At 39.3% G+C, this 12122-nt stretch overlaps 2 protein-coding genes across 9 annotated transcripts in view; one reads left to right on the top strand and one right to left on the bottom strand.

Moving 5' to 3' along the window:
- Positions 1 to 12122, bottom strand: part of PAPLN (papilin, proteoglycan like sulfated glycoprotein) — a 105178-nt gene that overhangs the window by 45679 nt on the left and 47377 nt on the right. The gene's annotated exons all lie outside the window — the stretch shown is intronic.
- Positions 1 to 12122, top strand: part of NUMB (NUMB endocytic adaptor protein) — a 96288-nt gene that overhangs the window by 81815 nt on the left and 2351 nt on the right. For 5 of the 8 annotated variants that reach the window (XM_075030591.1, XM_075030588.1, XM_075030589.1 and 2 more), the window contains 5 exons: positions 1519 to 1593; positions 3485 to 3625; positions 5131 to 5332; positions 7580 to 7882; positions 9680 to 9829. In XM_075030591.1, coding sequence (XP_074886692.1) covers positions 1519 to 1593; positions 3485 to 3625; positions 5131 to 5332; positions 7580 to 7882; positions 9680 to 9829 — 871 coding nt within the window. Of the gene's footprint in view, positions 1 to 1518; positions 1594 to 3484; positions 3626 to 5130; positions 5333 to 7579; positions 7883 to 9679; positions 9830 to 10685; positions 10830 to 12122 lie in introns of all 8 variants that reach the window. The other 3 variants (XM_075030592.1, XM_075030590.1, XM_075030595.1) reach the window with 2 other exon arrangements.

Below are 12122 nucleotides of genomic sequence, written 5' to 3'. Positions count from 1 at the left end.
TTTTAATCACTCTTCCATACAACTCAGTGCCATTCTCTGTTCTCACCAAGCTTTTTGAAAATGCTCGGGGTGTCATTGCGGCTTCTGAAATTGGGACAGATAGTTCCTCCCCCAAAACAAACAGAAATTCTGCCAGGCCCGTTTTCTTCACACTTGCTGCTTTTTCTGAGAATGAAACCAATGTGATATAGCAGGGGACTTTTCAGTCCAAGATATTTCATCCTTACAGTGTTAAAATTGGTGTTGCAGACTTGGAACATGTGGCGGCTTATGCCAGAATGTGTACTTGCTCCGTTACTTGCCATATGAATATAAATTATATACATCTGCAATGAACTATTAAAAAAAAAATTAATTGCAATTTGTGCATGAAGCCACTAGCTGATATCCCCTCATCTTTTTTTGTTATTGTTGCTCTCTTCAATCCCTGCAGTGGTCTGTGGTGGGTGCCATTAGCAGCCACAAACTGTGTAAACCCAGTGCTTCAAAAAACATTATGGGGAGAATGTTTTATTAGCTGGCTTTAAGTATGGGGCTTGTGAATTAAAGTAACATGTTTTAAAAAAAGAAAGAAAAAGATTATTTTTCTAGTAGTAGTTCTCTGTAACAACCAGTAAAATTATGTTGACATCTTCTACCTATTTTCTGTTCAGTGAATTAGTTTCAGAAGAATATGGTGTCAAGTGTTTATACTGTTTTCTGTAACCTTCCCTTAAAAAGTAAACAGCCTAGAAAGAATCTGTAGCTTAAATGGCTCCTGAAGCCTTCCTGTGCTTCCCACTTTTACTTACCCTCAGCTTGTGGCAGCTGAAAGTTCCCACAGTCGGATCTTGGATAAAAGCCAGACCACTCCTCCGCTGTGTCAGCCTGCCACACACCATTGCTTTTTTTAAGATACACACCAAATGATCAAGAAATCGTATTTTTCTACCTCTCTTCCAAGATGTGACATTTAACTCTTAATAAATTAATGAAACATGTATGGATGATTGATCTTAGTATTAAGCTCATAACACAGTAACTGATGATTTTTGGGTGCTTTTAACACTGGTTTAAGGTGATGCCATGATTTTGCCATGTGACTATTGGGGTAGAGGGTAGGGCTGGTGGAAATATCAGGTAAGAATTTTCCTATGTTTAAACTTGTGCTAAAGAAGCTACCTGTGGTGTAACTCCTTATGAATTAATGTCTTCTGACTTTTTAGTGAAATTCTTCACCCACTTGGTCAGTCTTGAATTCTTTACTCTTAGTGGATGTACACCTTATTTTTGCCTCCACCTGTTCTGTGCCCTATCCTTATCCCTATGATGTGCTGTTTCTGAAGTACTCTCTTTGGCTTGGTTCTCTGAATGTTTTGCAACTTGGATTGAGTATCTGGCTTTGGGCACCCTACTGACCGTGGACTTCATCTACACTTAATGTTATGGTTCTTGGAAAGGGGAAGCGGGTGGCAGTCTGATGCTTTTGGCATAAAACTGTTTTTTTTTTTCTTTCCTTTTTCTAAATTTTTTTGAAAGTCTGGGAAGAAAGCCGTTAAAGCAGTCCTGTGGGTTTCGGCGGATGGACTCAGAGTTGTAGATGAGAAAACAAAGGTTAGATTTCCCTGGACAAAAGTTTTAAATCTCTCTATAATAACATATGTGCTATAACTTTAAATGGACACCAATCTTTATGTTTATGCAAATGTTGGCATTTGAAAGGAAGACTGAAGTGTATAATTAGTTTAATTATTTCTTGCTTTGTAAACATATGTATGCCTGCTAATTTTTTTCCTCCAGTTAATTTCACACTACTTTCAGGACACATTTAATAAAACGTGGCAGGTAGCACAAGCTTGCAATATTTTTTTATTGCATTTACTGGAAGAACCATTTTTTCCCTGTAAGTTCTGTTGACATTGAACTTGGAGAGTCCTTTGACTTTGTTCTGCACCACTGCAGAAGGCTGCAGTAGTAATACATGAGCAAACTCATGTTAATCAATGTAATTTTCAGTGCATCCAAATGCTAGAATGGGTCTGAATGAACAAGAGAGAGCTTCCAAAAATGCCATGAAGAGACTAAATGAGATAGGGGGGTTGTGCCTTCAGACTCAAGCTAAATAGTAACTGAGTATCAAATTCAATAATTTCTAATTCTAATATCTAAGCTGTTGGTCTGAAGTAGAAGACTAATGTGTTTGTGGCATCCTTCTAGATTGTTTTACAATTTTTTTTGATTGTGAAATAGCAGTATGTACCACCAAGGTGCCTGTGTGCAAGTAATAGCAAACAATTCTTGGTTTTATGTAGATGTAGGCAATTAGAAATAAAAGCCTTAGGCTTGCCTCTGTAAGTGAACTAGTATTTTAAAAGATGGCATGGCTATCGGAACAATTTTTACTCTCATTAGTCTGAAATTAATTCATTTTATATTCATGTCATTTAACCCTTACTTTGTCAACCTAAAAGATGATTTCTGCAAGCCAACACTGAGAAGCAGGTAGAGATAGTTCATATCGCTCTGCAGTATGGCTGCCTGTCAAGTACCTGCTCTGTGGCTAGACTTCTGCAGGGCTGCTGTTATGGTATGGTTCATCAGCACTAAAGTTACTGTCTCTTAAGAATTCAGTTTCTAATACCAACATACTGATGTAGGTGAATTCATTCTACTGATTGCCTCATTTAAAAATAATAATACATGTATTATTTTTAGAAATGTTACTGCATATATCTAATCTTTTAAAATTGAATTTTAATAAGTTGTGCAGACCCTGGAGGTAATTAAAAGTATAGGACTTAAAAAGAGAATATACGATTGCCTCCTGGTGGTTGAATACATTAGCACAGGTGCCAAGTACCAACCACCAACCAAAAGAAACAATTTTGGAAAAAAATGTTGAAAAAATAATTTTTAATGAAGATGGCATAGTTCTTAAACTATACTATCTCCTTTTTGGAAACACTTCTCCCATCAGTCTATGGGAACAAATCAGGGGTGTTTGATACTACCAGTGCCGCTGGTGCTTCTCCATTGCATCCCTGCTTAGCTAATTGGCAGATCAGCTTTTGCTTTTTGTGTAGCAGCTGCTAGACCTTTTCACACATGCAGATCTCTCCCATAAGTTTTAGTGTCATGTTTTATCCACAGTAAAGATTTTTTGATTGCAAGACTACCAGAGCTGCTGTAAAAATAAAACAAAAATGTGAGCTCCATAGTCTAGGGGAGAGATCTTAGGAATTGTTTCGGTCCCTAAATTCTTAAGTGGTGCCTTGGCACACTTCTTCCAAAGGCGGCTGGTGGAAAATCTCTTCTGTCCTTTTTGTTTCATACTGGGAATAGATTCTGAATGCTGAATTCATTAACAGATAACTATAGCCACATCAGGTTATCCTCTTGTTAGTATAACTCATCTTCTTGCAGTTAACACTGAAAATTACTTGTTCAAGTGTTTCTCTATATTTCCTCACATTTCTTTTATTGGGGGGGAATTTTTTCCCTCTAGGATCTTATAGTTGATCAGACAATAGAGAAGGTTTCTTTCTGCGCACCAGACAGGAACTTTGACCGGGCATTCTCATACATCTGTCGAGATGGCACAACAAGACGCTGGATATGCCACTGCTTTATGGCTGTAAAGGACACGGTAAGTTTAATATGGTGTGTGTCCAACTCTTCCAGCTTCTAACTGGAAGTTATGCTCGGAAAAATTAACTGCCTAGAATACTGCAGTATGTTTTGACTTCAGCTAAAATATTACTTAGTCCTTGAAAATTGTTTTAGTTCTCATTCTTTCTATCTGAATTATTTGCCATCCCTCTGTGGTCTCATCTTGTGGAGAGAAAAATGGTGCCCAGCATGTGTATAAAAGGAATGCAGTCAGCCTCAGATATATCTAGCAGAAGGGAACTACTCTTCTAAAAATAGACAGAAGATATTCTCATCTGAAAATGTATACAGCCAAAAACTGAAACAGCAATGACAGTTTTTCCAGGATAAAATCATAGTGAGTAAATACAGACTGGTTATGAATGCAGCCTCTTGTTTGCAAATGTTATCTTGAATGGGAAGTCATCTGAATGTTAAGGGATGGAGCTAAACTGAATTAAATTAGCATCCTGTTTGCTTCTAAGGGATAGAGATTTTTCCAGTAGAAGGTCTGAAAGTAAGTTACCTCTATCAGTCTCTTGCTGTGTAGACTTATTTAACTCCCTGATCTGTCCTTTTCCTCTTTCTGCTTTTTGTTGAATCCTGCCTATATTATACAAAGCACTTGAAACCTCATGCAGATTCATTGTGTGAACTCCACATAGCTGCATGTTCAGAGCAATTGTACTTGACAATTTATCATTTTTCTTTAAAGAGAAACAATGAAGTTAGTTAGAAATTTCCAGTTAAGCTCACATTAGAGCTGGAGCCTTTCTATTTTCTTCTGTGAATAACACGTCATTTCACTTACTGATTATAATAGATGAGTTGAGCTACTGGTAGTAATAGCACCTCTGACTCAACTGTAGTTGCTGTATCAGCTAGATTGCTGGACTTCCTCTGACTTGAATTTCCTTTCCTTATTGCAGTTATTGGATAATGGATCCTTTTGACCTCACTGGTTAATAATGGAAGTGCTTTTCAGAAGGCACTCTTAATACTAACTTGTGCATTTGGTCAGGGCCATTAAGAGGTGTAAGTAGTCACCATTGTACTTTTAATTTTCACGCTTGCACACAATGGTAGTGTCTCCCTGAGCCCTCTGTAAACTTTCTCCATCTGAGAAATAGCACTTATCTCCTTCAGGACTTACACCTGCTTAAGATGGCTTCACAAGAGTTCTTTGTGCACAAATGTATCCAGAGGCAAGGGATCAGTGCAGGCAGGTTATCACCCTAGCATCTTAGTAGCAGTTGAACTAAACAGATTATCTGTCAATCTCTTTCATTTCTGGGTGGCCTTCTTGAACACTGCTTGTGCATTAATAGTTGGGAGTCTTTATATACCAGGTTTAATTTTAGAGCCATACAAAAGGTGGCCAATTACAGTAGTTCTTTTTAATGCCTTAATTAGATTCCTCTTGTAAAGGCAGGTTATCACTTTGCAATGCTTGATGTATGTTTCTGTTCCAGTTACTGTATGATGCAATGTTGTCTTGTACAGGGGGAAAGGTTGAGTCATGCCGTGGGCTGTGCATTTGCAGCATGCCTGGAGCGAAAGCAGAAGCGAGAGAAGGAGTGTGGAGTGACTGCCACCTTTGATGCCAGCAGAACCACATTCACTAGAGAGGGGTCATTCAGGGTCACTACAGCTACTGAACAAGCAGAGAGAGAGGAAATTATGAGACAGATGCCGGATGCTAAAGGTATGGGGTGCAACTTAAACAATCACCCATAGCGAGCAAAACCAGCACTGAATTGAATTGGAGCCTGTGCAAGGATTGAGGCTTAACGTCCTTGCAGCATTCCCTCTCTTGAACCTTATTATGTACAAATCATACTCCCTGACGCTTGTCACTTCACAAGATGAAAAATGCTTCCAGATTCACTCATAGTGCATTTTCCCACATTTCCTCTAGAAAAAGTACAAGTAGCTTCAATGTGAAAGCTGCTCCTGCTTTGTTTTGTCAGCCTGCTTTATGGTAGAGAACACCATAGGTACCATACTAAAAGGCCTTATTAGAAAAATGTTATAAAAATATAACAAGTTTGCCAGACATGAAGTAATCCTTTTTGTAGTCTAAAGCTTATGGTAAATGAACAGGAAATTATATGCCTTTTTCTTAGAAAATATTGTACTTTTTATTTTGATTTTTAAGGCAGGTTACAAAGTATATGTATAGAGTTATACTGCATGAGGGAAGAAAGATCAGAGTGCTTTCTAAAAGAACCAAACCGAAACAACCACCCCCTTCCCATAAAACACATAACTGTTGCACTGTTAATTACATGGAAAACTAGTAACTAACTGATTTGAGAGGAGTTAGTTTTTACTTCTTAGCCATTTAAAATGCCATTTACAATGTTCTGAAATTCAAGTGAAAGTAGAACTTCTTACTCAAGTTTTATTCCACTCAAGTGGAGTTCTACAGCTAACAAAAATAATTATTATAAACATTGTTCATAGCCCTCTTTACAGTGGAGTTGAACTTTTGTTTCAGAGGGTTCCACAGCAAGTTTTATGCTGCCACTTGATTGCAAAACTTTAATCTTCATTTTCATCATCCATCTGCTTGTTCCCATACGTTAGTTTTAGAATGTGCTAAATGAAGCTTAAACACAAGGCCTTTGTTACTTGAGGGCATGAGTCAAAGTCTTGACTCAATGAAGGTGTGTGAAATCCTTTCCAAGAAAGACTGATTAGAAAAGTTTCACTTGAACGAGCAGCTGCAACTCATGGGTACTGAAGCTTGCAAGACAACATAATTAGTTCCTCCTACCATTTCAGCTCCTCAGAAATCTGTAGTGTGACTCCTCTCTTTAGCAGACTTCTAGTTATTCTGCTGATTTCTCAACAAAAAAAGTCATTGTTTTTCCTAAAACGTTTGGAAAGCAATATAGGTAAAATAAGAGTTCACACCAGGGTGGTGAGAGTTCCCCTTCTCCTGCGGTGTTGATGAGCTGTGTTTATTGCCCCCAAAGCCAATTCACTTACGATGTGAGAGAAAGAGTTTTCCTAGAGATGGAGAAATCCCCATTGCTATTCTAATAATAAGTGTCATGATTTAAACTAGGCTTAATCCTACATTTCTACCGTTAGGCCTGGTTGACAGAAGCATTGTGATGCTATGCAAAACCCTGCAAAGTGAAGCAGCTGACTTTAAGTTGGAGGAGCTCCCAGTGCAACTAGTGATTGGGTGGTAATGTGACAGCTAAATTCAGTTAAAGTAGTGACACAGGAACTCACTGTAAGTGTGCCTGGTGTTAGCCATGCCTGTCAGCTCAGAGGCTGGATCTACCTTGCAGCACACTTCCATCTATCTGTAGTGTATTTATTTCCTGGAGGAGCTGGGAAGCTGCAGCCTGCGCACTGAATGCAGCCTAACCTGTTATGTCCTGCTGCTGCCTTTGGCCTGCTGAAGCTTGTGCAGTGCGTTTGGCTACTGCTGCTGCTTCTGCAGGGCTAGGAGGGTGGCTTTTAAAAGAAGGTCCTAGAGCTGGGTTCTGTTCCCTGCTGCTGCTGAGCTATGCCACCCTAAGTCACTTAAAACAGTTTGCAGTAATATTTTGGCCACAGTTCTGTGTGAGGCGGAGTAAAGGTCTCAAACACACAATCCACTTTTCAGTCTCTAATCGTAAATGAATTGCAAGTATTTCTAGAGCTGAGGTTTCAGGAATAGCTAAAAAGAATAAATATATATAACACCATCATTTCTATGAAGTGGCTAGCCTTAGTAAGCTTTGCTTTGGAGATTCAATGTACGTAAAGTGACGTGGTGAAGACAATGACGGTATACAGAAATTATTTTTCTGCTGTGGTAGTAGAAACTCGTTTGGAAGAGTACTAGTTATGCAAATTCCTGCCATTTCTCTTTTCAAAACAAATGGGAGTAGGGGCAGGCAGTTGAACACTACTTTGCTTTACTCTGCTAACCTCACCGTATTTCCTCCAGCAGTTGAAACAGAAGTGAAAACAGTAGCACCAGGTGCTGCACCAAACAATACTGCCCCCTCTTCTGGCTCACCAACCTCTCCTACTGCTGAAGTTGCTGCCTCTCTGGATAAAGAAATGAGCAATCCCCACGCTATTCCACGGAGGCATGCCCCTATAGAACAGCTTGCCAGGCAAGGGTCTTTCAGGGGCTTCCCTGCCCTTAGCCAAAAGATGTCTCCTTTTAAACGCCAGTTGTCTTTGCGAATAAATGAGCTGCCTTCAACAGTGCAAAGGAAGACCGATTTCCCCATGAAAAACTCAGGTAAAACCAAATGGTTCCAGTAAAACATTACCTTAAATTGTCTCTTCCTCCTTTCCTTCTCTGTGGCTTCAAATAACTCCTTATTTTCTAGTAAATCCTTCTTCCTGCCTCATGTGGATCATTTCTCATGGATGAACATCACCATGTCAGAAAACTTCTGCTTTGGGAATAGGCAAGAATTTCAAATGCAGTATTCACATGCAGAAGACAAACAGTTCTAATCACTGTCTGAAATACTGGAGCACAGCTTGAAGTGCTCCAAGAATGGGTGTTGGTGAATTAGTAGGTTCTGGCTCTTCGCTCTAAGTCACTGAACCAGTTCCTCCACTTAATGCCAGGGCATCCTGAGACACAAATCCCTTCAAGGCCTTAACCACTTGTCTTGGGATCACGTGATGCTTTTCTGCAGTCTGTCCTTCTGTCTGTCTGAATTCTTCTTTTTGAGAGCAATGGAATGGCTTTTCACCTTGCGTTAAAGGAAACTTTACTGTATAGGTGGTACAGTTTTCACATGATGGTAGTGGGGTTTTCTGGAGTTATCCCAACATAAATACCTGGGGTGCTCAGTGACTTGCATAATGTCCTAGTATCTCCTTAGCTATGTTATCCTGCAGGCCAGCTGTACTCTCACTTGGCAACAGAGCTAGTTTAAGGGTTCTAAGCTTTAAAGTAAAAATTACTGTGGCAAAGGCAAAACCAACAAAAATAGCTAGTCTGACTTCTCTTACAATCCTTATTTGGTGACCTGTGCTTTAAGGACCAGCACTGAGTTTATCAGTTTGACAGTAATAGTGCACTGCTCACTAGTGATACTCACCGAGCACACTACAAGATGCATTTTTCATGATTCAGAACACTTCTGATGCATGTTCCTATGTATGCTGCTGCCAGTGCTGCTTACTGTCACACCACATGCGCTGTATTGGAATATCCCTCAAAGAATCAATTTTTGGGCATGCCTCCCCCTGAATTTTAGATATGGTGCATGTTGTGTTCAGACATCTTATGGTTTTTATACTATTTGTGCTTAATTATGCCTGCTTGTGTCAGCTCTGTGCTGACATGATCATCAGACTGATGATCAGTACTTTTGAAAAGCAGTGCAATTAGTAATAATGAGAACATCTGGTAAGTTGGCAGTTTTACTCCAGATGTTACTTTATCCACATTATGCTGATACTTGGTTTAAAACTGAGTGTCCATTTTATTTGAGCATTCAGCTTTTGCTTTTCATAATTCTACCACAGGAGCTAGGGATTTCAGCTACCACTGAACTGGAGCAATCAACATTCTAACTCTAGACTTAACTTGCCACTGTGCATTGCTGTCAGCACGTCTAAACTTCATCTAGTTACTGTTGGAAGTATGTTGTTGGAACACTTAAATCTATCATAAGTATTTTCATTTCACAGAGTGCCAAATCTTAGTGCCAAATCCTTGATATGTTTAGCACTTTAATACTGAAAGATTTAGATCTCTACTAAAGCTATAGAAAACCCTTTTATTTTCTGAAATGAACATCCTCTTGCATTAACACAGAGAAGCAGTAATAACCGACTTTAAATCTGGAACGCTGATCTCCTTACCCTCTTGACTTAGTCACAAAATACACTAATGTGGTATTCTATTTCAGGTCAGGTCTTCAACACTAATTTTAAAAAAAGCTGTCATGCAAATCAGTAGCAGGAACATCTAGGACATAAGGGAACTAATTATATTTCCATTTCACATTGGTATTTGTAAATTATTTCTGTATCCTTTAAACTTCCAATTTAATGAATTTTGTTTACATTTTAGTCCCTGAGGTAGAAGGGGAAACAGACAGCATTAGTGCCCTGTGCTCTCAGATCACCAGTGCTTTCAGCACACCATCAGAAGATCCCTTCTCTTCGGCCCCCATGACAAAACCAGTGACAGTAGTCGCACCACAGTCTCCTGCCTTTCAAGGTTTGTGATTTCTTTGCGTGCCGTGGTCATGCTGGATGAGGCTTGAATGCACATAATGTTGCTTTCCAGTAACACATGGTCTTAATTTTTTGTCCAAGTCCTTTTAGCAGTACTTTGGGGGAATGGCATCCTGCTTTATTCATCTTGTCTGTTTAGTTTTTCTGTGTTTTTGTTTTTAACAAGAAGTCCGTGTACCTACCACACGATAGTTACCTGCAAAAGGGACTGGCTTTGAGATAACGGCTATTTTAACTTTCTGCCTCCTGAACTGCAAAAACCTTACCAACTGTGTGTCACAGGAACCAAATCCCACAAGGGAAGAGATTTTGTGCCACCACATGATTACTGTTTTTCACACAAACTCTTAGATAAGTTGTGGAGAGATGCCAACTATAGAACACACAGCAGCCTCTAATCTTCATTTCACTGATATGCTTTTATACAAGTTGTGTGAAAAAAGAACCTCTCCTTCTTAAATCCAGTTATTGTTACTTTGCATCTAAAAATCTGTTCTTTGGAATCTAAAATTAATCATACAGTAACTTCTGGTGAGCCACATCTCTTCTCTATGAAAACAACACATTTAACTTCAGTTGGTCATCAGAACTCAAGGTCTCATCAAATATGTAAAACTCCACCATCCCACAATTCTGTTAACAAGCGTTGGCTTGGTGAAATGGAATTTATTATCTTTATTGGCTGTCAGTCCAATTTGGCTAATTTACACAAAGTGCTGTCATGTGGAAGTGTCTAAAATTGTTATATGTTGATAGGTGTGACATGACCCACTAATATTCCAGTCACGTGCATGCCTGGCATGAATTAATTGTACTGATGTTGTCTGCTCCCATTTTAGTTAATGGCACTGCCTCTGCCTTCTGTGTGCTTGCTGCTAAACCATCCCAAGCTGCTGTAGTGTCCACAGCTATGCCAGTTCGTGAAACCAATCCTTGGGCTCATGCTCCTGCTGCTAATACTGGAGCTGCAGCCATGGTTGCTGGTAAGATTGGAAGTGGATCCGGTGCATTGCTATGAGAACTTGGATCAAAAGCATAATTGAGCCCTTGAGACAATTGTCAATGCCACTTAATGGCAAGTGGAAGGAACAGTAACAAAAGCCGGAAGTAGTAGCCTTTTGCATGAGTGGATGGAGGGAAGCGATGAACTCCCTGGTTCTGGGTCTATAAGCTGGACTGATTCTTATTTTGGCAGCATTTTAGAAAATCCAGTGCTTAAAAAGGAAGTAATGAAATAGTGTGTGTTTGGGGATGAAGAGGGAAGAATTATGCATACCCAAAATAATTTTTGTGCGTTCTTTCCACTAGCATATGTAAGGAGAGATTAAGTAAGTAAGTTGGTTGCTTAAAGGCTTTAGAGGTTCATTTTTTTTCTGTTTAGTCTGTCCCTCCAGTCCTTGTCTGTAGTTACATACAATGCAAGGTAGTACTTTAAATGGCTGTCACCCATGTGGATATAGGTGCTAGAAGGCTACAATCAAACTAACATCATTTCCTGGTATAAGCTCAACTGAAAAAGAGAAACTTTGCTAGTGAAGTAGTAGGTTCTACTTGGCCTTGTAAGAATACCAGACCCATTTTCAGTAAGTCTTCCCCCATAAGAGAGAGTCCCTAAGCTCTGCCTTCAACAGTTCCCACTGTGAAAACAACAGTAAACTGAGCTTTAGATGGTGTTTAACTAGATCAGGCTGATGGCAGACTATTGACTTCTCCAAAACACCAAATAACACGTGAATTGTAGAGCCATCTCTACCATTCCTGGTTGCTTTTCTCATCACATTGGAAACCTGGCAGGGCCCTATGGGAGGGAAAGAGGATTTGAAACTGTAGGGTGAAGGAAAACCAGAATTCAGGTGGTGGGACATAGCTTTGAAACTGTGGGAGGAGTGGAAATGATGATGGGTTCTGGTTTTTTTTTCTAGTCAATGAAGATGAGTTAAAATCAGAGCTGGTTTTATAGAAGAGAAGTTTAAAATACTAAGTGTTGAACATTGCAAAAAAGTTTGAGAGGTTAACAGCCTGAGTTATATAAGAAAAGAGTAAGGGAAGAGTGAGTGGAGATGGGGGAAGAATATAAAGGAGTCATAGTAATTTGATTAGATGTAGTGCCTTAAATGTTCATGTATATCATAGTAAGTACTCACACTTCACTTCAGTGTGTATGGGACAGAAAAAATGAATGTTGTCTTGAACTCCCAATACCATTACATTACTGTCCTTAAGAGGGTAAAGCCTTAATTTAGGAAACAGAGCAGGCCAGTCTTAAAAACAGTTTC

The sequence above is a fragment of the Buteo buteo genome, chromosome 6, assembly GCF_964188355.1.
Source record: "Buteo buteo chromosome 6, bButBut1.hap1.1, whole genome shotgun sequence".
Taxonomy (NCBI): Eukaryota; Metazoa; Chordata; class Aves; order Accipitriformes; family Accipitridae; genus Buteo; species Buteo buteo.
Note: the sequence above shows the minus strand (reverse complement) of the source record. Positions and strands in the feature narration are given on the sequence as shown.